The sequence below is a fragment of the Engystomops pustulosus genome, chromosome 3, assembly GCF_040894005.1.
Source record: "Engystomops pustulosus chromosome 3, aEngPut4.maternal, whole genome shotgun sequence".
NCBI classification, from domain to species: Eukaryota; Metazoa; Chordata; class Amphibia; order Anura; family Leptodactylidae; genus Engystomops; species Engystomops pustulosus.
This window is the reverse complement of record NC_092413.1, coordinates 102,911,228-102,939,114: the sequence shown is the minus strand read 5'-3', so window position 1 is coordinate 102,939,114 and position 27,887 is coordinate 102,911,228. Positions and strand designations below refer to the sequence as shown.

Sequence of the window (27,887 nt, the reverse complement as noted above, 5' to 3'; positions counted from 1 at the left end):
ATGGAACTTGTTCAAAAGTTTGTGAAAAAGTATTCCTCTGCTCGCTACCATTCATGTGCAGATGGTTCACTAGAGGAGCAATATAAGGAGCTGATGATGCAATGTAAGGCCCATAATGAGAAGTTAGATAGGAAAGTGCTCAGTAAGAGAGGGAAGAAAGAAAGGTTGGGCAATGAAATTATGATGTTAATCAAGATGAAAGAATTGGCTGAGGTAAAGGAAGTAAATTGGTACATACAAAGGCTCCAATGTAAGGAAAGTATAGACAGAATCAGTGACTCTGTGATTGACATTTCTGCTAAAACAACTAGTGAAATGGATAATCTACAAGTAAAGGTGGATGAGCTGTCTATAAGAAATCATGAGTTGGATAAGCAGCTACATGAGTGTAGATTGAGTTCTGTATCTACTGAAAGTCATATAAAGTCCTTAGAGAGGGAGATCCATCAGAGGGACGTGTTAATTACGTCACTAAAGAGTCAGTTGTCTGAAGCAATGGCCCAACTGTGTAAACAAGAACAGCAGATCCGGTCCCTCCAAGTACAAAACCAGACCTGCCATAAAGCAGCAGATGTCTGCATTGTCACACCCGGGGGTTGGAGTGATGAACACAATTTAATACCTGCAGATAAGTCTCCAACACTCAGCATCCAGGACAGACTACATCTGTGTCAGGTTATTGGAGAATGGGATACAAATGAATCACCAATAATTGTATCCAATAAATTTGAAGCTGTGGTGAGGCAATACAACTTGTCTAATAAGGATGCCTGGTCTCTGCTCCAAGCATGGCTTCCTGGGCCTCTGGCAGCACAATTGTCATCTACACACATGGGAAATGAGGATTGTGGTGCAGACTTCAGAAGGAAGGAATTGCAGCGTATCATGGGAGGGAGAGACATAAGGGGTGAGAATACCCTGAGGAAACATAGGTTCAGGACAGGTGATGACCCCCTTATGTTCTGTAACAAGTACCTGACCTTATTTAGGAGTGTTTACAACTGCCCCGATATGTCTCAGGATGACTCTGATTTCCTCTATTCAATGGCAAATCAGTGTAATGTGGATTACACCACAAAAATTGCCCTGAAGAACGCCACATCCCTAGAGAACTTTATTAATATACTCAGGGACTGGTGTCAGGAGTCTAACAATAGGGATGAACCATCAGGATATCTGTCTACAGAGTACAGAGCTAGGAGGACAAGATATGTCCGGTATTGCTATGGATGTGGGAGGCCTGGACATATTAAACGTTTCTGTGATGTAAATAATGCAAACCATAGGAAACATTATAATTCATTGCATGCAGAAATTGATGCCATTGAGCCTGAGACCGACCAGAACACAGTGATCACAGAGACATGTGAGGAGGCCATGACACCTCCTGGAAGTAGCCACATAGAGACATGTGAGGAGGCCATGACATCTTTTGGAAGTAGCCACACAGAGACATGTGAGGAGGCCATGGCACCTCCTGGCACTAGCCATACAGAGACATGTGAGGAGAATACATCACATGTAAATAAAATCCCCAATACACACAGGGATAAGAAAGAACAGCCTCCCCCTCATGGCAGGGAGCACAAAGAGGGTGCTAATGTCCCAGTGTACAATCCATGGGCAGGGCTGCCATTCTGGCTATTCTGGAGCTGGTCACAGATCGCCCTCCCCCTGCTAATAAACAGTGCACAGTACAGCAGCAGCATGGCTTATTAATGTGTGGCTATAACAACATACATTGTGAATAAATGGATTTGGAATTGTGTTGATGGTATGAATTTCTTGGTGTCTAAATATTTTGTCTTTCTTTTGTAGGCTGGATGTTTTGTGTCACATGACTCCAGGACAAAGAAACTAACACTTTTGTTTTGTTTCTACAGGTTCCATTCTTTGATCTCGTGTTTTACATATCTGTTTTAAGTAATGTTTGTGTGATAACTGTCATTGTGATTTTGGTTTTAGGCAACAAGGTTGTTTGTTGAAAAAACAACTTATTAATATTGACATTATTGTTTACAGGTCATAAAAAGGTAGTATGTGAAAGATTGTTTGTATCATGAATAATGGTTAAAGTTTTATGTCTTTACAAATAAAACCACGTGGTGTAATGAGCTCAAAGTTTATGAGGGTTAATTGTTTGCAAACAATTTAAAAGATAACATCCCAGTAACATCCCATTGTGATGTGTAGGTCCTGTATGTAATGTATTTGTTGTTTTTTTTGTGCTATGTCTTTGTTCTTTATCTTGTCCCATAGATGACCTTACTTAATCATTGACAGAAGAAGGATCGGAAACTGCCTGGTGTCCCACTCTAAGATGTGTAGAAGCTGAATTAGCTCTCATTGTTTTATGTTTGTCTGTTTTGTGTTCTGTTAAATGTAGTATGTAAACTGTGTCAATACACATTTGCGTTTAAGTCCCTGATGCTCAGGAATGTTGGAATATTTTTTTTTTCGCATTTTTTTTTAAATGAAGCATTTTTTTTTTCTTGATTCAAGTATTATTATTTTTTTTTTATACAGTGTTTGGTACCATTTTGTGGTACCAAAGGGGCATGCTTTTAGAGAGTAATGCAGTACCAAAGGGGCAGACTATAGTGAATTCGCATAAGTAAATAAATAAGGTGGATGAGAATCATTTGATATTTAGCTTTATTTTTTCCATTTAGGCATTTACCAGAGGACCTTACAAAATTTTAGTATTTTTAAGGAGAAGCCTTTAAAATTAAATAATGTGCCATCAGATGAAATAAATGTCAATGTGATAATTTTTGGTTGTTTTTACTTTGCCTAAAAACCTGCACTGGTAGCGGAGTAATAACGTACACTACCAGCCGAATAGAAGACAAGTTGTTCCTGGTGTGAGACAAATATTAGTGGTGATCTGTAATGCTTTGTGTACAGTCACACCTAGTTATGAATGTGATTGTCAGTAAACAAGACACATCTCAGATACGTTCTGATATGTAGATGTTTGCATATATTTTTCTATTTAAGGTTTTCTTTGATACATTTGTCTCACTGGCAACTTAATTTAAATTTTCTAAAACAAACTGCACGCTCCTTTATACCAGTAAAGCATCTAAATGAAAACCAAAGGGTATTAAAAGCAGCATTCAGTTTGCATTTTTTTTTTTTTTTTTAATTTTTCTTAATCTATATGTGTCTGTCTCCATGAATGCCTAAACATATAGTAATTAATGTCTCAGCTACATGACTACATTATATATTATATTTTATTGTACACAAGTAAGATTAGATTAAGGACACCTATTCTAAAGGGTGATTAGTGACATTTTCTGAATCCACTAATATAATGACTGCGGATATTTTATTTACATGATATGTATTCATGTGCAATGGTATACCTTTAGTAAATCTATACAACTCTGGACAGCAGAAGACACATATGATATGTAATGCAAAAATATTTGTGGAGAGTAAATATAAAACCTTGTAAAAATAGACATTCAATTTGGTAATGGGGTAAAAGTGATAAAACTGATAGTTCACCCTTACGAAACTAGTTATAAACTTAATCTGGAAACCCCTAGACAACCCCATGAGCTATCTGTTTGAATCAGTTGTTGCTTTACTATTGTTATTCGTCTCTATTATTATGAATTTTGGTTATTTTATTATGATGTAATTTCATATCTGCTTTATAATGATTTCCAGTTTGCTTTGTATATGATATACAGTGTTAGTTTAATGTATATTGTAAATATGACAGTTACTAGTATATATGGAGATATATATTTGTTGGATAAATGGTATAGATGGAAAAATGTCATTCAAGAAATGGATATGAGAATGAATGTGAGTGAATGGTGTGATGACCATTGGTGCCCTATCCCTTACCCATAAAACCTTCAACTACTTTGCCTTGAGGAAAGCCAGAAGAAGAAAGATCATTTCCACACCCAAAGAAGATAATGGAGGAGAAATGGATTTTATTTTCTGTTCCAAACATGATCTAATGGTGTGTGGGCCTTTCAGGCCCAAAGGGGCATAATGTTGGAAATATGACATGATGTGGCTTGAGACAGTTTAAGGGTCTTTGTGGACAGAGGAAGAACTAAGCCATAAATGCCTACATTGCCCCTAATAAAGATTGCAGAGACAGCTGCATGTGATAACAATGGACTGTGCTATTACACCTGGAGGCCATCGCCCCCTGGAGATTCTTCCAGATCCTGTGGGAAACAAAGACTCAAGTTACTTGTCCTGCAAGGTTGTGTGATAAGAATGTATTGATTCTACATCATCATTGGATTGGCCAAGACAGTGGTGGAGGTGGGATGATGGGCAATGTGTGTGAGCTATGTGTGTGTGTATATAAAATGGTATACAGATCTTTAGAGAGCACTTCCTTCCCCACCATCTCTCTGTCCCTTAGTTAGTTTACCCTCTATTTGTATTCCCCTGTATTGTACCCTTAATAAATCCCCTATAAAGATCCATTGAATATTGTTGTTAATTTAATATTAACTGGCACCCCAAAACCAAGCAGATTTTACAAATACCTTTATGGTAACTGCATTTGGTGCATGTAGAAAGCAATGACCTGCTATACTTCACCTTTTGTAAGGTGTTGAATTTATTGACCATGGCATGTTGGAATTTTGCTTCATCTTGTTCTGTTTAGCTCCTAGCCTACAAGGATACAGTGATTGGATGACAAATCAATAATGCAATCCCAGCTGCTATTTAAGCTAATGACTTTCAATAAGTCACAGATTTATGTTCTTACTTTTTGTTCTAGAAATAAAAAGAGAATTAAATGATTTTTAACTCCAGCAATAAGAAGCAATATTCCTGGAATACAGATTGATAAATCCATTCTAACTGGGCGAAAAAATAACAGAAAAAAATGTATTCAACAGAAAATGAATTCCGATGATTGTCCAAAGTGTTAAATTGCTACATCAATACTGTAGCTTTCTCCAGTAATTGTAATAGTGGAAGAAAGAAATTAACTTATTTATTCACAGTGACATGATTTCATGTATGCTGAGTAAATCATATAGACTTATACTTTGCTTATGATACAAAGGCTGTTATGCATATATATTGCAAAAAGAGTGGCTGTGGTTCACAGCAACCCAAATTCAGCTTCAGTAATAAGAGCACACATCTGATTTGTTTCAATGAACAATATGAATACATATTATTAAGCAACAACCAAAGAAAAATTGACAATGTTCAACATTTTAAAGATTGTAACACTGAATTGAGTACAACACCAGAAAATAGCAGTACAAATGGTGAAGAAAGTATACAAAACGTAACCCCTACGTGCACCTGGGCGTTCTAGTACATTATTGTGGGGGTGTTACTATAATGTCCTGCTTCTGACACCGGCTCACGAATGGAGCCAGCACCAGAAGCAGGTATATTACAGCTGACACCGTGCTCTAACACGTGCGATTGGAGACGGCAGTCTAGAATGACCAAGGCGTGTAAGGGTCTTCCCCCTATGGATCAGATCCCACATGCCGCTTACCGGGGGATCCGATCCTCTTCTGGGCAGCCCCAAGGTCTGCCAAGTGCCCCAAGGCTGCCCGATGTTTTTGGCAGTCAGACCCCTCCCGGGTCTAACTGTAAACTGTATGTGCAAAATAAGCCCCTATAGGTCCACATTAAAAAAGAAAACAATTATAGCCAGAAGAATTTGAGAATGCAAATCTACTTTGGATGGTGCCTCCTTCCATTCTATTCCCTTCCGTGCACTCAAACAGCAGGATAACACCACATATGGGGTATCAGTGTACTCGGGAGGAATTGGGTATCAAACTTTGTGGAGCCTTTTTTCATTTAATCCATTGTAAATGTTTAATTTTCCACTCAAAATCAGTGCATTGTGAAAAAATATTACAATTTGTAGACCGATCCTCCATTTTGTTTTAACCTCAATAAAACACCTGAGGGGTTTACAAACTTCCTATCAGTGCTTTTTCATTTGTTGAGGGGTGTAGTTTCCATAATCGTGTAATTTACAAGTCTAGATATTATTTAGGCCTCTCACAGTTGATTAAAAGCTGAGCAGGTCCCTCTAAGTACGGGTTTTGGTGATTTTCCTACAAATGTAAAAAAAATTGTTCCTAAATTCTGAGCCTCATTGCATTCTAGTAAAATACGTGTAATCTTTAGAAACCATGCCAACATAAAGCAGACATCTGGAAAATGTGAGTTATGATTTTATTTGGGTGCTATGGCTATCTGCTTCAAAAGTAGAGAATTTAGAACTTTGAAAATAAAGAATTTTTTTTCTTTCAAGTACAATGTGTCACGAGAAAACAATCTCAAAATCCCCTGGATATCTTATAGCGTTCCAAAGCTATAAGCACTTACAGTGACACAGGGTTAACTTTTATTTTAACAGTTAAAAATGAACCGAAAGACACAGTTGAGCTGTGAAATAAACAAACACCTATAAAACAAAGCTGATTATATTATGAGACTTATATTGGTCACTGCAACCATAGAGATCTAAACAGATCTCTAAATACGTATTTAGAGATACAAATGTATGGCAACATAAAGCTAAAAATACAAACCATAGATTTTATGGCTGCTCATCCAAAGGTCTGTAGCAGTGTAACCGAAGGTACTCCTCTGCAATAAAAGTCATATGCATCTGCCCGGTAATGTGTAATGGATCATTCCTTCTTTAGGATTTCAAAGGGATTCACTGACCATCTTGGATGTGAAAATATGGTGAGTGAGGGATAGGACAGAGTGCAACAAAGCAATAAAACAGTGGATCAAGAGTTGTAGTAACCTGTCCCTATTGTGTTACCACGGACATATCTCATACTTATAACCCTAACCTTGTCAGCTGGTCTGCGATCATGCTGAATCAGCACGTTGCTTCATGCCCTTGACGCTGGTATGTACAGTGCCTGCGAAAGATATTTTCATCAGGGACGCTTCTGTGCTGGATTCGGAGTTCCCAGGTTTGGAGGAGCACTGCCGCGTTTGGAGGGTCTCCTGTCCCGATGCTGAGTTGGCATGTAATTAGAATGAAATCATTTTTTTTTTGTATGGGGCTGCCACAGGAGGGTCAGGGTAAGTGGGTAAGTCAGGGTAAGTGGCTCAAGTAGGAAGAGTTCTACCACGGTAGGGTGGGGGGGTAGGTTCGGACTGTCGTGTCAGATATGCCTTTTTTTTTTCTTTTTTCCTTTTTCTGAGAGATGGGTACTAGGATTATTTCTTAGAATATAAAAGGAATGAAATGAAATGCTGTATTATTTTTGATTATATCGCTAAACAGCTCCCCGCAATTGTCATCCTGCTGGAAACCCACCTTAAGAAGGAGTCTTTGCATTTGATAGAATGTAGCTGGGCAAGTCAGACATACAGTTCTGTGTTTTCAGCTTTTTCTAGAGTTGTTTCAATATTGATTCATAGATGAATTTGATTTAAAGTCCTGGATTTCCAGTGCGATGTAGAGGGAGATATGTATTCCTGCATGGCATTTTGGAGGGTACTAAGTGTATTGTGGCTGGAGTCTATATTCCTCCTCCCTTTAGATATGAGGTCTTGCTAAGATTTCTGCAGTATCTAGAAAGGGTGTGTGTCTGCCCTGTTGTTGACTTCAATTCTGTTTTTTTGAATAAGAAGGATCGTCTGGTGAAAGGTAATTATTTCAGAGTTGGTGCGGTCAATACCCCTATTTCTAGATTCTGCCAGGAAGTAGGGTGGGTAGATGTCTGGAGGTCCCTAAAAGGTGACCTGCCGCTATATTCTTGCTACAATCATTCCCACAATTCCTTCTCTAGGATAGACAGCCTTGGCAAATGATTTAGCTGCTGGGTGGGCTCGGAAAATATGATATGACAATCCTCTGATTTCAGATCATTCCCCGCTAGTCGTAGAATTACCCTGTATGATTAAACCTTCATTAATGTTTTGGAAACTTGTTTTCCCTGTTAACGGACGAGGATAAAATTAAGAAAGAGCTTTGTTGCTTTATTGCTGCAAATATATCTACGTATAGCTATGGATTACTAAGGGATTCGTTGAAGTAATTTCTGAGAGGAATATTGAATTCAGAAATCATATTTATGCGTCAAAGGTTTGCTAGACAGGAAAGGACCCTAAAGGAGTAAGTTATGAAAAGAGAAAGGGAAACTCAGGGGAACAGTTCCCAAGATTCTCTTGATAGATACATTCAGGCTCAAGAGGAGTATAATAAATTTATTGCTAATAAGGCAATGCAAACATTTTTTTTTTTTGGATCATAAAGTTCAATGTGAGAGTGGATCCCCCTCTAAATGCCTTTTACAGAAAAGTTAAGAATTCCAGGCGATAAAAAATAATTTCTGGGAAAGTACCTGTAATGAGAGGGAGATCAAGGAGACCTTTTTACAGCTTTTTCTAAATATCTATTCCTCAGACTTTAGATGCTACAATAGATATAAGATCCTATTTTAATGGTATCAAAATTCTTACTCTACAGGCGGATAAGAGGGACCTATTATCCCTTTTAATCTCAATTAAAGAGCTTGAAGAGACTTTGTCTTCCTCTAGATGTAATGCCTCTCCGGGATTGGATTTTTTACCCCTGGAGATTTATAACAGATTTGGATTTATCCTTTGGATCTATGGGAAAATGCACAGGCTGAGGGTAAACTCCCGGATTCTTGGTATGAAGCTAGTATAGTCCTGATTCATAAAAAAACAAAGATCCGGTGGAGGGGGAATCTTATCGTCTGATCTCTCTTCTCAATGCCGATTGTAAAATTGGTTGCTAAGCTTTTGACGAATAGATTAAAGAAAGTGGCTCCCTCACTTATTCATGAAGATCAATGTGGCTTTGTTGGGGGCCATCAGATTAGTATTAATATGAGGCGGATGCTTGCAAGCTTGTAGATGGGCCAGGGGGGAAGGGGGGGGGGTGCCGCTCCATCCTGTCATTAGATGCCTCTAAGGGCTTCGACAGGGTGGAGTGGTCCTTCCTTTGAGAAGTGTTTCATAGGTTTGGGTTAGGCAATAGATTTGTGGAATGGGTCAGACTATTCTATTTTGCCCCAAAGGCCAGTATTAAGGTGAACAGAGATTATTCTTCTTTCTTTTCCCTGTCAAGGGGAACCAGGCAGGGATGCCCCTTGTCCCCATTGCTATTTGCAATGTTTATTGAACCGTTGGCAATTAAGTTTAGGGCAGAGAAGGAGATAGAGGGTGGATTATTTACTGGATAATAAAATTATGTTATATGCTGATGATGTTCTCCACTGCCTGAAAGATTCAGGGACATCAATGCCGGAATCTATGAAAGTTATTAGGAAGTTTGGAAGATTTTCAGGCTTCAAGATAAATGCTCAAAAATCCATCTTGGTTCCCCTTAAAAAGGATTCACTGATAAGCCTAAACCATCTTGATTTAAAAGTCTCCCTTTCCTTTGATTATTTGGACCTAAAGATTAGCCACAGCGTGGGAGATTACTTAGTGTTGAATCTGGTCCCTTTGTTAGGAAACTTGAAAAATACGGTTAATACATGGAGTTCTCTCCCCCTAAATCGAGCAGAGAGGGTTGTACTGGTTAAAAGTATATTATTGCCTCAAATTCTCTACATTTTATGTAACTGTCCTTGTTGGATAGATAAGAAATGGTTTGGCCTTATCCGCACAATTATAAATAAATTACTTTGGTTGAGAAAAATGGTCTGCATTAAACAGGAAACGTAAGGATAAGGAGGTCTTTCTCTTCATCCTTTTGCCATTATTTCCTGGTGGCCCAGATCCAATTTATTGTGGAAAACAAAACAAGTAGGCTATTCCAGTCGATCGCGAATCTGGTGGGGAGGAGATATGATTCCATCTATTCCCTACTGGAGTCGGGTCAACTGAGAAGTCAGAAATTAATCCCACTCAAAAAATCTATTGGTGAATACCTGGAGTTTAGAAGAATATTAGGGATTGAGGGGGGATTCAAATGTACTCCTCTATGGGGTAATCTCAACTTGCCAGAGTTATATAAAGTGCATGACGTCGGCTTCTGGGGAAAAAAAGGTATTATTTCTTTGGGCCAATTGGGTGAGAATGGAGAATTAACTTCCTTTCAGTATTGGTTGAATAGTGAGATTCTTAAGGATAAGGATTTTTTTAGGTACTGGCAGTTTCTTCACGCATATAGGATTGGAAAAATCATGATGGGTTTTAGGTAGAGGAGAGTGGCAATTGTACTGGACTTAGGAGGGGATTACAAAAAATTTTGCTAAGATTTGCCGCATTTTAAGGAATTGTATGGACCAAAATTTTAGGCACATTTGCCAAGTGAAATGAACAAATCAGTTTTTAGTATCACAGAAGCACAATGGGATGATATTTATAAGAATGTGGTGAGATGTTGTATTAATTTAAATCACAGTTGTACACAATTAAATATTTTATATAGAATTTATTTTTCACCACTATTAGGCTACATTCACACTATAGTATGGTGGACGTATATATACGGCCGACGTATATGCCGCCGATATACGTCCCCCATACACTTCTATGGGCTTGCGGTGCCCTACGGGAGCGGTACAGTGCAGCACACGTGCGGCACCGTACCGCTCCGTAGCCCAGGAAAAGATAGGACATGTCCTATCTTTTCCCGTATTACGGCGCCGCGGCCACACATCGCTGTGGAGAGGGGCGGGGGTGAGCTGTGCTCACCTCCTCCTCCTCCTCTCCCCGCGCTGCTGTGTGCCCGCTGTGCTATGGAGCGGCAGGCTCACGGCAGTGGGAATGTAGCCTTAATGTTTAAGCTAGGCTTAGAGAAAATTCGAATTGTATGAGGTGTATAAGACCAGATGCTGACATTCTACATGTTCTTTGGGATTGTCCGAGGAATGAGAAATATTGGCATGAGATTTTTTCAGACTATTGAGTCTCAGGTTCATTGTACCCTTTCTCGCTTAGTCATGTTTGGTCTATTGGGCCTCCTCCCGATAAACTTAGATCTTGGATTAAAAAGTGAATTGGTTTTGAAACTCCTATTTTGGCAGGACTGTTGCTAGTTAGACACTGGAAAGATATGAAGGCTCCTGGGGTGAGAGAATGGCGAAATATGATAGTCTGTATTAAGTCATAAGAATGTGCGTACGAAAAACGCAATAGGAGGGGTTAACAGGCTTAACCGAATTTGGGACCTTTAATTAGGTACTGTCAGAACTTGCAAATTGTTGTGATGGGATCCGGTTTCAGGCTTCTTGCTGGAAAACAACATCCAGTGCTGCTTGTGATTGACAGCTCCATTTCTGATCCTGGGAAATCTGGGTGTGTCTCTGTAATTGTTTTGCCTGCAGCTGCGGTTTGAGTGATGGACGGCTGAGCCAATCAGTGCTGGAGGTAGTATCCATTACTGCCTTATATTCTGCCCAGCCCTTCATTAGGTGCTGGTTATTGCAGTCTGTGTATCTAGTGCTCTTGCCATTGCGTTTCTTGCAATTCTGTGTATTCACTTCTGCTTTGCCTACTGACCATTCTGTTTGCTATACGATTCTGTACCTTTGCGGCCATCTTGGTTTTGACCCGGTTTGTTTGTCTCCGCTTCACTGTCTGTATCTGTTGTTTGTCCCTGAGTATCGTTTATCTCCTAGTGTGACCCCACCTTCCTGTCTGTCTTGTGTCGGTTTCTGTTACCAGTGTGAACACTGACCTATATATGTATCTTGTAGGGTCACTCAGGGACCGTCAGTTAGGTTCCTGATAGTGGGTTAACCCTTACCAGAGCGGTTTATCCGCTTTAGGCAGATTTTTTCCCTTTCCTTTTTTTCTTTTTTCTTTGGTGTGTCTCCAGCTGGCAGGGGGAAGGGCGAGATGGGTTAGGGGGGTTGCGATTTTGTTATTCTTTAGGTATTCACTTAACATTTCTATTAGTCTTAATGTTTGTTTTGTTTTTTTATACATGTTTATAGGTCTGTTTTATTGATTGTAAATGCTTTGGTGTCTAATAAAGCTTTAAAAAAAAAAACCTCACCCTACTAAAACTGGTCCTATTATGGACTGTAGTGGTGAGTTCCAAAAATGCAATGTAGAATGTAGGTTTTTCATAAAGGCATGTCTTGACATTATATATTTTACACTAAGGAGACTCTTCAGAGGATGCAGAACATCTCACCCACCTAAAAACAGAGTTTAACACCCATTTACAGTATGCAAGAATATAAGTGCAGTCAAAACCCAGAAGCAATGGATAATTCTAGCACATTCACGGGAATACTGTAAAACAATTCTTCTCTTTATTTCATATTATTATTCATAACTTATAATCAGATCAGACTTAGTGTGAAAACAGACCAACGCGTTTCGTGCTACACGGACTTATTCATGAACTAAAAGTGAGAACATAAATTACAGTGGTGGACTTCTGAGTTTTATCTCCATGCACCAAAGGAATCAACTACTGGAGAGGTGATCTGGATTCTGTTCTTCGTATGTCAGTGAAAAACCTGGTGTTAATCTGTTAAATTGCAGTCTATGGGTCCACTTATGGCAGATTAAAAGGAGTCTCCAAAGACACCACAGTGCTGGAGTAGGGCAATACTAAGCTGCATGTGTCAGGTATTACAGCACTTTTGACATCTTGAACCAGTTGGTGGTATACCTCAGTTGGTGACCTGAGTATTTTCAAAACTAAAAGAGAGGCTGTAGCTAAGCGTGCACTCTCCAAGGAGCACAGCTGTTTATGGCTGTGGTTCCGAGGTCAGAGTTATAGAGAAGATAGGTCCACAGTCTATAGGGACACAATAGGGACAGTCTCTACCCTTAATGACCTTGAGTTATCGTCTTCACCTGTAACATATAGTACTTGAGAGACGAGGCTATGCTCTGCGTGTAATGAGGGAGATGAAACATAGGAGGACCATGCAGAGACACAGGTCCTGGAGGGAAAAGTGCACTTATAAGATTCTCACTTGAAACTACATTTGATCTCTTTTTAACAAACTGAAGCCTTATGGAAAATAAAAATTCTTAAAAAAGAGTTGTAAATCTATTAGAACAGATTTTTTTAAAATGGTATTATCATTTTCTTAATAGATTTATTGCGTTAATGCACAAGCTATAAAGATAATAGAAGTTCTCCTACTGGGACTTTGTGATATACCATTTATGTTTTACTATTTTATTGTGCAACATTTCCTATTTGGTCAGTTTAATAACATCTAGATAGTTAGGGCCTAGGGAGAAATAATTTTCTAAGAAAAAAAAAGTTATTAAGAAGACAGAAGGTATTGCATTTATTGACTTATATTGTTCCAGTAAAACAGCAAAGTACATGAAATTGTACTATCAATGTTAATAGAGTTGTTTGGTAACAATAATTGCATTATGTAGCTCTGATGGTACAATACACATAATACACTTTTTCACATTGGGAGAAAGAGATACTGTCTTGATAATAAAAAACTGGAATTTATAGTAATTGAATGCCATACTAATAGCATACTGGGCATATTGATAGCATTCTAAAATAGTTGTCTGTATTGTACATATCATGTACTGGCAATGTGGCCACCTGCCACAGTATATAGGCAGCCCTCTTCCCAATTATATAGACAACCCTTGCCTCATTATATAGCAAGCCCCCTCCCCCCAGTATATAGACATCAGTATACTGTATAGCCAGCATTCTTCCAGTATATAGGCAACCCCATTATACAGCCAGCCCCCTACCACATTTTCCCACCGGAAAGGTGGGTTTTGGATTTCAATTTTTGTGCTGAAAAACTTGGATTATACTCGAGTATATACGGTACTACATAGTATGTACTGCCTTTTGTCTTACTACTGTGTCACATGACAAGCACTAAATATCTCCGGCTGAAACAGGGGGACTTATTTCCTGTCTACATCTTGCAACTGTCTATATGCCCCATTAGAAGGAAATAGGCACACAGACCAATATATTTTGTCACATGTGTGGCACTGTACCGCTCCATACAGAACATGTACTATCTTTCTCCCTGTGCAGGGGCGTGTGACGAGCATCTCTATTAGGAGAGCATAGGGGGTCATCCATCCTCTCCTGCAGAGCGCCAGACATAGCCGAGCGGGCATACGTCCATGTGAAAGTAGCCTTATACTGCATCAGATTTATCTCAGCAGCCATTATAATCACAAGGCCTCCAACAGCAGCCATAATAGTCACAGGGCCTCATCACTTCAGTCTTTCTAGTCACAGAGGCCCCCCCACAGCTTTCAGTGTCACAGGGCCCCCTAGTGTACCCCTACTGTAGCACATTGTTCCGACACGGGAAGACACACTGGATCAAAAGATACAGGTAGAGATGAGCGAGCATACTCGTCCGAGCTTGATGTGACACTTGTGCAACAATATGGGAATGCTGTAGTTTTAAAAGTCAGAAACATACTCTAATCTCCATGCGGGTTCTTATTTTTTTATTTGTTTGCTGCATGTGCATAGGGTACAGGTTATGGTTTGGAAAAGATGTTAACTGTACAGAACAAGATAAGTAAAGGTATACACGGTAATGTAGATCAAGATGAATGGGGAGAACCTTCATGCCTCAGGATACAGACAGATATAAGGAAAAGGCTGGCGAGCTGCTTTTCTGTTCTGCAACTTGACTTGCTGTATAAGGACCTGACTAGTATCTTGATTTCACTCCTGCACCAAGCTGCTGTAGCAGTACTAGAATGATTGGCAGTGTTTCTCTCTATAAAAAGAGTTCTATTCTGTACTCTTTATTTAATATTAAAATATTACAGAAAATACATTTATGGACAAAATGGATATAATTTTTTTTCTCTAAAACTACCACCTGGCACCATTATTTCCCAGAGCTGTCAAAACTGAATTACTGCAATTTCTTGATGCAACTTGCAACCTGTATGAGAGATGAATTTGCAGAGATCTCAGGCACCATCTGTTTTGAAAACAATCAGGATGCACTCTGAACTGTATTACAATATTATGATAATACGGTTTTGACAGCAGAAATCATGTAGTCGCTAAAACAACATCATGATTGCAAAGAAGATGTCTGTGTTGAATTGTTGGTTAACCATATTGCTGCCACCGTGAACAAGTTACACCAACTTTAAAGTACTTTAAAAGTATAAAACAAAAACAAAATCAGTTTAGAAAAATAGTGAATATACTTCTACTGTGTTATAACTAAATTAATCATGAGAAAGAATATGCTTAAAGGGAACCTGTCACCACATTTACACATATACAGCCAGTGACAGGTTCCCATAGAGCTCTATTAACTAACTGAACCCCTTCTTTTAGCTTAAAATAGTTTCACTTACATGCGCAGAAATAACCTTTTATCTTATATTACCTGGCATCAGAGGGGGACAGGCTCTGCTCGGCCAGCCCCTACCATCTATCTTCCCCATGCCTTATGTTTCCTTACTGGTCGCAGTTCATGTCATGTGACCAGAGTGACATCTCAGCTACTTCAGCCTCTTAATAATAGAAAACTGTACCCAATGCATGTATCTGACCACATGAAGTCACAGCAGCCTCCATAGACTTCTATTCCTCTCCATCCTCTATGGAGGCTGCTATGATTTCATGTAACGACATACATGGTGTACAGTTTGCTATTCTTATAAGGCTAAAGGACCTGCAATGGTAACACTGGTCACATGTCATTAATGTAGCATAAGGCACTGTGTAAAAAGGTTGACACAAGGGGGCATATTTATCAGGACCGGAAATAATCGCAAATGCTAGCTTATTGCTAGCTTTTGCAATTATGTGCCCCAATCCGCCACCTTCACGCCAGTGGGGTGTAAAGGGGCGTGAAGGTGGGGGTGCCAGTGGCTGGGAGGGGGCCGGCGCGGGGCGTTAATGTCCCCGCACCGGCGCACTCTCTGCTGCCAGCGACTTTTCATATGTGAAAAGTCGCCTGCTGCGTTTTTTTCTACGCCAGGCCCTGCATCAAGAGGCGGAAGCTTCTTGATGTATGCCGCTGCGAACATGCAGCAGCGGGGCTATCATACGCTGGCCCACGAGCGCCAGTGTATGCTAAATATGCCCCAATATTTTCCTTTTGTACACAGAGCTTTATATGTCGGTAGTTGAATATTAGCATACGGTCCCTAAGTACAAGGAGGCAGAGCAGTGATTTGAAGAGATACAGAGGTGTCAGTCATAATAATGGGTGTGGTTTACTGATATCTCTGAATCTTCTCCTCTCTCAGGCTTCTAGAGATGAGTCAGAAAAGCTAATTTGCATATCTGAAAAATGGCTGTAATTACGGGACAGTGCCCCAATGGCAGCTAATTTTAGGTGATATAGGGAGGACTTTTAACCCTTTGTCAGCAGACATTGGTAGTCAGGGGTGGCAAAATCTGGTGACAGGTCCTCTTTAAGAATAGACATACGGTAACCACATTAATCATGAGTAAGAATAAGTCAAACATGCTTTCACTCTGTACAGTTGTACTCTTATGGCAGAAAAACTATTCCAATGAGGAAAAGCTAACATATGGTGAATATGGGATAAAGATACACTTTAGACACTTTATTTCTTCTTAATTAATAAAAGCTCTTTAGTGAAAAATCTTTTCTTACACATCTTAAAACAATGTGCTCTTAATTATAGCATATTGTATTCTTAGTCTGTTTAGAATTATTTGTTGCGGAGGCCTTGCACAATCTTTTGTGCATCAGGAGTATCAGGATACCAAACATCTGATATGAGTTGATATTTGATGCATAAAATGGTCATCATTAGAGATGAGCGAACATGCTCGTCCGAGCTTGATGCTCGGTCGAGCATTAGGGTACTCGAAACTGCTCGTTGCTCGGACGAATACTTCGCCCGCTCGAGAAAATGGCAGCTCCCGCCGTTTTGCTTTTTGGCGGCCAGAAACAGAGCCAATCACAAGCCAGGAGACTCTGCACTCCACCCAGCATGACGTGGTACCCTTACACGTCGATAGCAGTGGTTGGCTGGCCAGATCAGGTGACCCTGGGATAGACTAGCCGCTGCCCGCGCTGCTCGGATCATTCTGTGTCTGGATGCCGCTAGGGAGAGAGCTGCTGCTGGTCAGGGAAAGCGTTAGGGTGTTCTATTAGCTTACTGTTAGGCAGGAGTGATTCTCAAAGAACCCAACAGCCCTTCTTAGGGCTACAATAACGTTCTACTTTTTTTATTTTAATTTGCATCTAGTACCATTTTGTGAGGAATTAGCAGGGGGACTTGCTACCGTTGTGTTTAGCTCTTAGTGGCACACATATCCATAGCAAAGACCGAAGTGGGAAAATTTAGTAGGGGTTGGATTTCAATTAGGCACTAACTCAGTGTCATCTCATCTGGCATAGTAGTGTGCTTTGATACTTGGCTAGAAAATAGCCATAGGAGAATACAAAGAGCTTACTTACGCATACAGTAGCGTTCTATATATTTGATTTCTGGTTGATCTGCTGGTGGCTGTACTTTCTGCAGTGCATGTACTAGCCAATTCTGAGCAATTTGTAGTGAGACTTGCGACCGCTGTGTTCTGCGCTTAGTGACGCACATATCCATAGCAAAGACCGAAGTGGGAAAATTTAGTAGGGGTTGGATTTCAATTAGGCACTAACTCAGTGTCATCTCATCTGGCATAGTAGTGTGCTTTGATACTTGGCTAGAAAATAGCCATAGGAGAATACAAAGAGCTTACTTACGCATACAGTAGCGTTCTATATATTTGATTTCTGGTTGATCTGCTGGTGGCTGTACTTTCTGCAGTGCATGTACTAGCCAATTCTGAGCAATTTGTAGTGAGACTTGCGACCGCTGTGTTCTGCGCTTAGTGACGCACATATCCATAGCAAAGACCGAAGTGGGAAAATTTAGTAGGGGTTGGATTTCAATTAGGCACTAACTCAGTGTCATCTCATCTGGCATAGTAGTGTGCTTTGATACTTGGCTAGAAAATAGCCATAGCAATAGGATAGCATTGTTTGGTTTTAAAAACTCAAAAAAAAAAAAAAAACACAAAAAAAAAAAAAAACACAAAAAAAAACAAAAAAAAGTAAAAAAAAAAATAAAGTTATAACTCTCATTTTAAAAATGTTTAACCCGAGGGCTAGGGGTAGAGGACGAGGGCGGGGACGTGGGCGTCCAACTACTGCAGGGGTCAGAGGCCGTGGTCCTGGGCGGGGTGAGACACCACCTGCTGATGAGGGAGCAGGGGAACGCCGCAGAGCTACACTCCCTAGGTTCATGTCTGAAGTTACTGGGACTCGTGGTAGAGCACTGTTGAGGCCAGAACAGTGCGAACAGGTGATGTCGTGGATTGCTGACAATGCTTCGAGCAATTTGTCCACCACCAGTCAGTCTTCCACGCAGTCCACCCATGTCACCGAAATCGCCACTCCTCCAGCTCCTGCACCTCAGCCTCCTCCCCCCCAGTCTGCCCCCTCCCAGGAAAATTTGGCATTTGAACCGGCATACTCTGAGGAACTGTTTTCTGGACCCTTCCCACAGTCACAAACCACTTGTCCGGTTGCTGCTGAGCAATTTTCCGATGCCCAGGTTTTCCAACAGTCACAGTCTGTGGGTGATGATGACCTTCTTGACGTAGTGGAAGTGTGTAAAGAGGTGTCCGACGATGAGGAGACACGGTTGTCAGACAGTGGGGAAGTTGTTGTCAGGGCAGGAAGTCCGAGGGGGGAGCAGACTGAGGGATCGGAGGATGATGAGGTGACAGACCCAAGCTGGGTTGAGAGGCCGGGTGAACACAGTGCTTCTGAGACGGAGGAGAGTCCTCGACCAGAACAGGTTGGAAGAGGCAGTGGTGGGGCCAGACGGAGAGGCAGGGCCAGAGCTGGTGCATCAGCGCCAAATGTGTCAACTAGTGAAGCTCCCGTGGCGAGGGCTCCTGCGGCGAGGGCTAGATCTTCAAGTCTGGAGGTTCTTTAAGGAAACACCGGATGACCGACGGACTGTGGTGTGCAACATTTGCCAAACCAGGCTCAGCAGGGGTTCCACCACTACTAGCTTAACTACCACCAGTATGCGCAGGCATATGAATGCTAAACACCCCACTCAGTGGCAACAAGCCCGTTCACCTCCGGCCGTGCACACCACTGCTCCTTCCCCTGTGTCAGCTGCTAGTCAGCCCCCTGCCCAGGACCCTGCCACAAAAACCCCATCGTCGCCTCCACGATCCTCCACAGCATCCACCAGCGTTCAGCTCTCCATACCCCAGACGCTGGAGCGGAAACGCAAATATAGTGCAACCCACCCGCACGCCCAAGCCCTTAATGTGCACATCTCCAGATTGCTTAGCCTGGAGATGCTGCCCTATAGGCTAGTAGAGACCGAGGCCTTTCGCAACCTCATGGCGGCGGCCGCCCCTCGGTATTCGGTCCCCAGCCGCCACTACTTTTCCCGATGTGCCGTCCCAGCCCTGCACCAGCACGTGTCAGACAACATCATCCGTGCCCTGACCAACGCCGTTTCTGACAAGGTCCACCTGACCACGGACACGTGGACGAGTGCTGCCGGGCAGGGCCACTATATATCGCTGACGGCACATTGGGTTAACTTGGTGGAGGCTGGGACCGAGTCTGACACTGGGGCTGCTCATATACTGCCGACGCCGAGGATTGCGGGGCCTACCTCGGACCAGGTGTTTCAGGCCTACTATGCCTCCTCCTCCTCCCACCCCTCCTCCACCTCCTCCTCCGAACTACCATCCGTGGGCACGGCGCCATCAGTCGGTAGCTCTAGGCACAGCAGCAGTGCCGTCGCTAAGCGACAGCAGGCGGTGCTCAAACTGCTGAGCCTAGGCGACAAAAGGCACACCGCCCAAGAGCTATTACAGGGCATCACGGCGCAGACTGATCTGTGGCTGGCACCGCTGAACCTCAAGCCGGGAATGGTTGTGTGTGACAACGGCCGTAACCTGGTGGCGGCTCTGCAACTCGGCAGACTGACACATGTGCCATGCCTGGCCCATGTGTTAAATCTGATAGTTCAGCGTTTCCTCAAGACATACCCCAATCTGTCTGATTTGCTCACGAAGGTGCGCCGCATCTGTGCGCATTTCAGGAAGTCCAGCCCAGATGCTGCCACTCTCAGGGCAGCGCAGCGCCGCCTCCAACTGCCCGCTCACCGACTGTTGTGCGACGTGCCCACGAGGTGGAATTCAACACTGACCATGTTATCCAGAGTTTACCAGCAGCGCAGAGCGATTGTAGACTGCCAGATGTCAACTTCCACCAGAACTGGTAGTCAGGTCAGTCAGCTTCCTCAAGTCTACAATGAGGAGTGGACGTGGATGTCTGATATCTGTCAGGTGCTGAGTAACTTTGAGGAGTCAACACAGATGGTCAGTGGCGATGCCGCCATCATCAGCCTCACCATCCCGCTGCTTGGCCTGTTGAAAAACTCTCTGGTCAGCATGAAGTCGGAAGCTTTGCGCTCGTCACAAGAGACAGGGGAAGAATATTCCCTTGTTGATAGCCAAAGCACCCTCAGGTCTGTTTCTCAGCGCATATCGGAGGAGGTGGAGGTGGAGGAGGATGAGGAGGAAGAGGAGGAGAATGTTGGTGAGACACAAGAGGGGACCATTGTTGAGTCCTTTACTGTTCAGCGTGTATGGGCAGAAGAAGAGGAGTTGGAGGAGTTGGAGGAGGAGGAAATGGACAGTCAGGCCAGTGAGGGGAGTGAATTCTTACGCGTTGGTACTCTGGCGCATATGGCAGATTTCATGCTAGGCTGCCTATCCCGTGACCCTCGCGTTCAAAGAATTTATTCCAGCACCGATTACTGGGTGTTCACTCTCCTGGACCCACGGTACAAGCAAAATCTTTCCACTCTCATCCCTGCAGAGGAAAGGAGTGTGAGAATGCATGAATACCAGCAGGCCCTGGTGCACAAGCTGAAACAGTATTTCCCTTCTGACAGCGCTAGCGGCAGAGTGCGTAGTTCTGCGGGACAAGTAGCGAGGGAGAGTAGGCGAGCAGGCAGCTTGTCCAGCACTGGCAAGGGTACGCTTTACAAGGCTTTTGCCAGCTTTATGTCACCCCAGCAAGACACTGTCACCTGTCCCCAGTCTCGGCAGAGTAGGGCTGATCTTTACAGAAAGATGGTGAGGGAGTACGTAGCTGACCATACCATCGTCCTAAATGATCACACAGCTCCCTACAACTACTGGGTTTCAAAGCTGGACATGTGGCACGAACTGGCGCTGTACGCCTTGGAGGTTCTTGCCTGCCCTGCCGCTAGTGTCTTGTCCGAGCGGGTTTTCAGTGCAGCTGGTGGCATCATCACCGATAAGCGTACACGCCTGTCGACTGACAGCGCTGACAGGCTGACGCTTATTAAAATGAATAAAGGCTGGATTTCTCAGAATTTCCAATCTCCACCAGGTGAAGGAAGCTCAACCTGAATAATTGATCCACTCCTCCTCCTCCTCATTTTCCTCCTTCTCCTCCTCTTTGTACAGTAAAGCAGAGGAAAATGGCTATTTTTTGACAGGGCCCACTGGCTCTTGCTATAGTACTTCATGCATTTAATTTTTCTGGAGGGCCACCTACCCGGTCCTCTGTTTGAAACAATTTTTGTGAGTGCCACATACAGGCACTCAATCTATTCCATTTTACTGCAGGGCCACCTACCTGCTCCTCTGGTTTGAAACATTTTTGGGACTGCCACATACAGGCACTCAATCTATTCCATTTTACTGGAGGGCCACCTACCTGCTCCTCTGGTTTGAACAATTTTTGGGACTGCCACATACAGGCACTCAATCTATTCCATTTTACTGCAGGGCCACCTACCTGCTCCTCTGGTTTGAAACATTTTTGGGACTGCCACATACAGGCACTCAATCTATTCCATTTTACTGGAGGGCCACCTACCTGCTCCTCTGGTTTGAAAAATGTTTGGGACTGCCACATACAGGCACTATCCAAATTAAATTGTCTCCATAGCAGCCTCCACACGTTGTCTCCATTGCTACCTCCAAAAGTCGTCCATATAGCTGCCTCCATACATCGTCCCTTTATCAAACGAGGTGTGTCAGGCAGAAATTTGGGTTGTTTTCATGGATTCCACATCAAAGTTGTTAACTTTGTCGCCACCCTGCTGTGTTATCCACAAAATATACTGGCAAACTTTTACCATTTAGGGATATTATTTCAGCGCTTCTTGCGCATCTGTTTACATTCCCCTCACCCGGCATATCCTAAACTTATAAGAACGCTACTACACTTGATCTTATACAAAAGGTTCTTAGAAGTGCTGTTTGGGGAGTAGCCTAGAGACAGGGGCTTGAATTGGCGAAAGCTCGCCTGGCAGCGGAGCGCCAGCTCCATGCGCATCATGCGCTTCTTGCGCATCTGTTTACATTCCCCTCACCCGGCATATCCTAAACTTATAAGAACGCTACTACACTTGATCTTATACAAAAGGTTCTTAGAAGTGCTGTTTGGGGAGTAGCCTAGAGACAGGGGCTTGAATTGGCGAAAGCTCGCCTGGCAGCGGAGCGCCAGCTCCATGCGCATCATGCGCTTCTTGCGCATCTGTTTACATTCCCCTCACCCGGCATATCCTAAACTTATAAGAACGCTACTACACTTGATCTTATACAAAAGGTTCTTAGAAGTGCTGTTTGGGGAGTAGCCTAGAGACAGGGGCTTGAATTGGCGAAAGCTCGCCTGGCAGCGGAGCGCCAGCTCCATGCGCATCATGCGCTTCTTGCGCATCTGTTTACATTCCCCTCACCCGCCATATCCCAAACTTATAAGAACGCTACTACACTTAACTTGGTGCAGGCTGGGACCGAGTCTGACCCTGGGGCTGGTCATATACTGCCGACGCAGAGAATTGCGGGGCCTACCTCGGTCCAGGTCTCAAAGGCCTACTATACCTCCTCCCACCCCTCCTCCACCTCCTCCTCCTCCGAATTACCATCCGTGGGCATGGCGCCATCAGTCGGTAGCTCTAGGCACAGCAGCAGTGCCGTCGCTAAGCGACAGCAGGCGGTGCTGAAACTGCTGAGCCTAGGCGATAAAAGGCACACCGCCCAAGAGCTATTACAGGGCATTCCACATCAAAGTTGTTAACTTTGTCGCCACCCTGCTGTGTAATCCACAAAATATACTTGCAAACTTTTACCATTTAGGGATATTATTTCAGCGCTTCTTGCGCATCTGTTTACATTCCCCTCACCCGCCATATCCTAAACTTATAAGAACGCTACTACACTTGATCTTATACAAAAGGTTCTTAGAAGTGCTGTTTGGGGAGTAGCCTAGAGACAGGGGCTTGGATTGGCAAAAGCTCGCCTGGCTGCAGAGCGCCAGCTCCATCCCAAGATCCAACTAACATAGTTGCAGCACCTTTAATCTACTACTAGTTCACTGCCTCCATAATAATAATAATAATAATCTTTATTTATATAGCGTCATCATATTCTGTAGCGCTTTACAAATCATAGGAAACAAATACAAATGTAATGTAACAGAGCACAACATTTGTATGGAACAACAGGAGTGAGGTCCCTGCTCGCCAGAGCTTACGGTTTATGAAGATGATGGGGTAACACGAGGTAAAAGAATATTTAATGGTCAAGCCATTCTTCTTAGGGAATAGAAAAAAATATAATAAATGGAATTGCTGTCGCTTGAACCACTCAGCCGTCATCTTATATACCAGGTCCAGGGTGAATGGGACTGCAGAGAAGTCTGGTGCCTGTTGGTTGCTGGATAACAGATGGGAGGACGACACAGGACGGGTTAGTAGAAGAGTTAAAACTTCATGCAGTTAATGAGTGTTATAGGCTTGCCTAAAGAAATGGGTTTTAAGAGCACGTTTGAAACTTTGGAGGTTAGGTATTAGTCTGATAGTCCAGGGCAGAGCATTCCATAGAATTGGTGCAGCTCTAGAGAAGTCTTGGAGACGCGAGTGGGAGGTCCGCACTAGGGTAGAGGTTAATCTAAGATCACTGGCGGATCTAAGAGCACGGGTTGGGCGATAGACTGAGATAAGAGAGGAGAGGTAGGGGGGTGCAGCATTATACAGAGCTTTATGGATGAGGGTTATTATTATTTTAAACTGTATTCGAAAGGAGACTGGCAGCCAGTGCAGCGACTGGCATGAACTGTAAGCATACATGGTCCCCTTATCAAACGAGCTGTGTCAGGCAGAATTTTGGGTTGTTTTCATGGCTTCCATGTTAACTTTGTCGCCACCCTGCTGTGTAATCCACAAAATATACTGGCAAACTTTTATCATGTACCGATATTATTTGAGCGCTTCTTGCTCACCTCCTTTGGTTCCTCTCTGACACCCATTGGTTTGAAGCCTGAGTCCAATTAGGGTATGTCGCCATGCCACTCTCTAGCCTGCTGCCGCTGCCTCTGCCTCTGCATGCCGTCCCCTATAGTGTCAGGGTCAATTATTGGATGTTTTACATGCTATCTAGCTTCATTCTGTCACTCTGTCATGGCCATGCTGTTGCCCATAATTTCGGCATAATGGTGCGATTAAGCAGCCTCAGAGGCATCCATGCATGCTGCCCCTGCTGTTTCCTGTCCATTTCCGTGGTGTTTCCATCCTTTTCTGAGGTTCCCAGGTGTTTGGCCAAGCTTCCCTGTGCAGAGCCTTGGTCCCCTTGAAAAATGCTCGAGTCTCCCATTGACTTCAATGGGGTTCGTTATTCGAGACGAGCACTCGAGCATCGGGAAAAGTTCGTCTCGAATAACGAGTACCCGAGCATTTTAGTGTTCGCTCATCTCTAGTCATCATGTTAAAATCGGTCAAGTACCCTTGGTGTCTGAGGGTGGGTATGTGGCCATGACCAGTCACTGTAATTGTTAATAATCTCATTTGTGGTGGGAATAGGGGGTGGAGCTCTGTGTTAAAGCTCTGTGTGCCTCAACAGTGTATACAGCTGATATGATTATAGATATATGTCACTGTGTACAATATGTTAACTGCATAATGTATTATATTGGATCCTGGGTGACATAAATCTTAGCAATTGGATTGAATAGCTAGCTGGAGGTAGATATATCAATTAGGTACATTGGGTCAGGGACTAATGCTTTTTACAAAGTAAAGCACCCAAATACTGCAATTTAGCATCTGTAAAAAGGGGCTCTGAGCTACTTATTGGGGTGTCATATTTGTGTGGTCTGAGATAATTCACTGCTTTTCTCTGTTTTTTGCTGTATATTCTTAATTTTAAGTTTTAGATTCTTTTTACATCCATCTTAACTTTAATAATCGCTTCTAAGGCATAAAATAATATGAAATGAAGGGCATATCAAGTAGGCCTTAACCTATTATGTTTTAATTACTCTCCTTATTTGACAGGACACATCAAACTGTAAAGGAATATTCTGGTTGTCTGGTTCTATGTGTGAGTGTATGTGTGTGGATGTATGTATGTATGTATGTATATCTGCTTAAAGAATCTGCACTCTCGCGTTTACAATCTCCAAATTTTGCACAGCTGCTCTCTGTGACTCAGGGAACATCATTGACTAAAATTTTCACCATGGGTTTTCCAAAATCCATTTATTAACCACCATAAATACGGGCCATTGTCATCTGAATATTTTGCGGCCCCCACCTGGAAAAGCACTGGGGGAGTATGAAGAGGGCTCACGGGCTGAGCTCTCTTCATACTCACCGGGCATTTGATTCATAATGGTGCTTGCACCGATCGCGGGTGTTAACCCTTTGATCGTCGCAGGCAAAGCTGCTGGTGGCATTAAAGAGCCGGGCGCCGCCATCTTGGCTCCGATCGTCACTCCCAGTGATGTCACCGGGGAGCGGCGATCCGTTGTCATGACAGCACAAAGATCCAAGGCTGTCATGATAGAGGCTATCTACTACAATGTGGGATCTGCACATTGTAATAGATGGTATGCAAAATCCCCATATACTGCCATACTGTAGTATGGCAGTGTATGGTAGGATCAATCAGACAACTTAGGGTTAAAGTACCCTAGGGAGTCTGAAAAATAGTAAAAAAATAAATAAATAAAAAAAAGTAAAAAAAAAATTATATTAAAAAAACCATAAAAATTCAAATCACCCCCCTTTTCCTAGAACTGATATAAATATAAATAAACAGTAAAAATCCTAAACACATTAGGTATCGCCGTGTCCGAAAATGCCAGATCTATCAAATTATAATAACTGGTTTTCATTCCGTTTTACCATGTAGCGGAAAATAGTGCCCGAAGTCGCAAATTGCATTTTTTAGCCATTTTGAAAAATAGACAAAATTCTATAAAAAGTGATCAAAAGGTCGCACAGTCCTAAAAATAAAAGAGTTGAAAACATCATCAGAAGTCACAAAAAATGACACCACCCTCAGCTCTGTACACTAAAGTATGAAAAAGTTATTAGCGCAAGAACACTGTAAAATGAAGAATTTTTTTTCTGTACAGGAGGTTTTAATTTTTGTAAATGTATGAAAACATTATAAAACCTATACAAATTTGGTATCCCTGTGATCGTATTGACCCAATGAATGAAGTAGATCTGTCATTTGGGGCGCACAGTGAAAGCTGTAAAAACCAAGCCCACAAGAAATGGCACAAATGTGTTTTTTCATCATTTTCACTGCATCTAGAATTTTTTTCCCGCTTCCCAGTACACGGCATGGAATATTTAATACCATCACTACGAAGTGAAATTTGTTAAGCAGAAAATAAGACATCACACAGCTCTGTACATGGACAAATAAAAAAGTTATAGATTTTTGAAGGTGGGGAGTGAAAAATAAAAATGCAAAAACGAAAAAGGGCCTGGTCCTTAAGGGGTTAGTCCCATTCCCTCTGGTACTTGAAGAAGATGAAGTCGCCGCTCTGAACGCACTTGGTGCAGGTCAGAGCGGCGACTTCATCTTCTTCGATGAGAGGGACATGGAGAGGCAAGTACGGGGGGATGGAGTGTCCCTGACTGGGCTCAGTGCGGTAGGAGCTTAGGAGCCCTCGGTGCACAGGACGCGTTCATAGAGAATACACGTCTCCCAGCTCGGGGATTTCCTTGCGCTGAGAGACGCCATGACAGCAGCTTCTTCTCACCGGGAGTTTTGTTTTCAATCTAGTGCAGGCTGGGAAGAAAAAAAAAGTGGGGCGGGGAGAACGTGACTTTATGGCTCATGGACTTAGCTTTTTTGGTTGACATCACACATGAGCATAATGTACTGAATAAGAGGTTACAAGGCCAGGGGCAACTTGTCAGTGCTGCCTATGACAGCGTGAGAGCGTTCTCTACAAAACTTATGTTGTGGAAAGACCAGCTTTCTCAAACAAACCTTTGCCATTTCCCACTATGCAAGTCACTCATTGATTCAGGCACACTATTGACACAGAGACACATTTCAAATTTTTGCAGACCCCTTCTCCTTTGATGTGCAATATGCCCCTCCAGTGTTTCAAATAGAGCTCATTGACCTGCAGTGTAACTCTGAACTCAAAGCCAAGTTTAGGGATGTGAGTGGAAAAGCAGACAAACTTGGGCAATTTTTAAGAGAATTGCCCCCCAGCTTCCCTGAGCTTTCCCTAATGTTCAAGCAGACCATGTGTCTTTTTGGGAGCACATACTTGTGCGAAAAGCTCTTCTCTACCTTGAACTTCAATAAGTCAAAGTACAGGTCTAGAATTACTGATGCTCATCTTCAAGCTGTGCTGAGGGTCTCAACTGCTTCCTCACTTACGCCAAATACGTCTCGGCTATGCAAGAGTAAGCGCTGTCAGATCTCTAGCAGCAAGAAGTAGGCAGATAAAGCCATGTTCAAACAGTTTATGTCCATTCCTGTTCTGAAAGTTAAATGTTAAAGAACTGTTAATAAAAACATTTGAATCTGAATAATGATATTTTGTAAGCGCATTTTTTGTGGAAATCTTGATGCGGCCCAGCCTTACCCAGAATCTACCTCCAAATTGGAC

General features: G+C 42.6%; 1 protein-coding gene across 1 annotated transcript; it reads left to right on the top strand.

The window, feature by feature from the left end:
* On the top strand, positions 1–27,716 carry LOC140122863 (posterior protein-like). Its single transcript, XM_072144108.1, has 2 exons — positions 1–1,366; positions 27,334–27,716. The coding sequence occupies exons 1-2, from the start codon at positions 1–3 to the stop codon at positions 27,714–27,716; spliced, it is 1,749 nt and encodes a 582-aa protein (XP_072000209.1).
* The last annotated feature ends 171 nt before the right edge of the window (positions 27,717–27,887 follow it).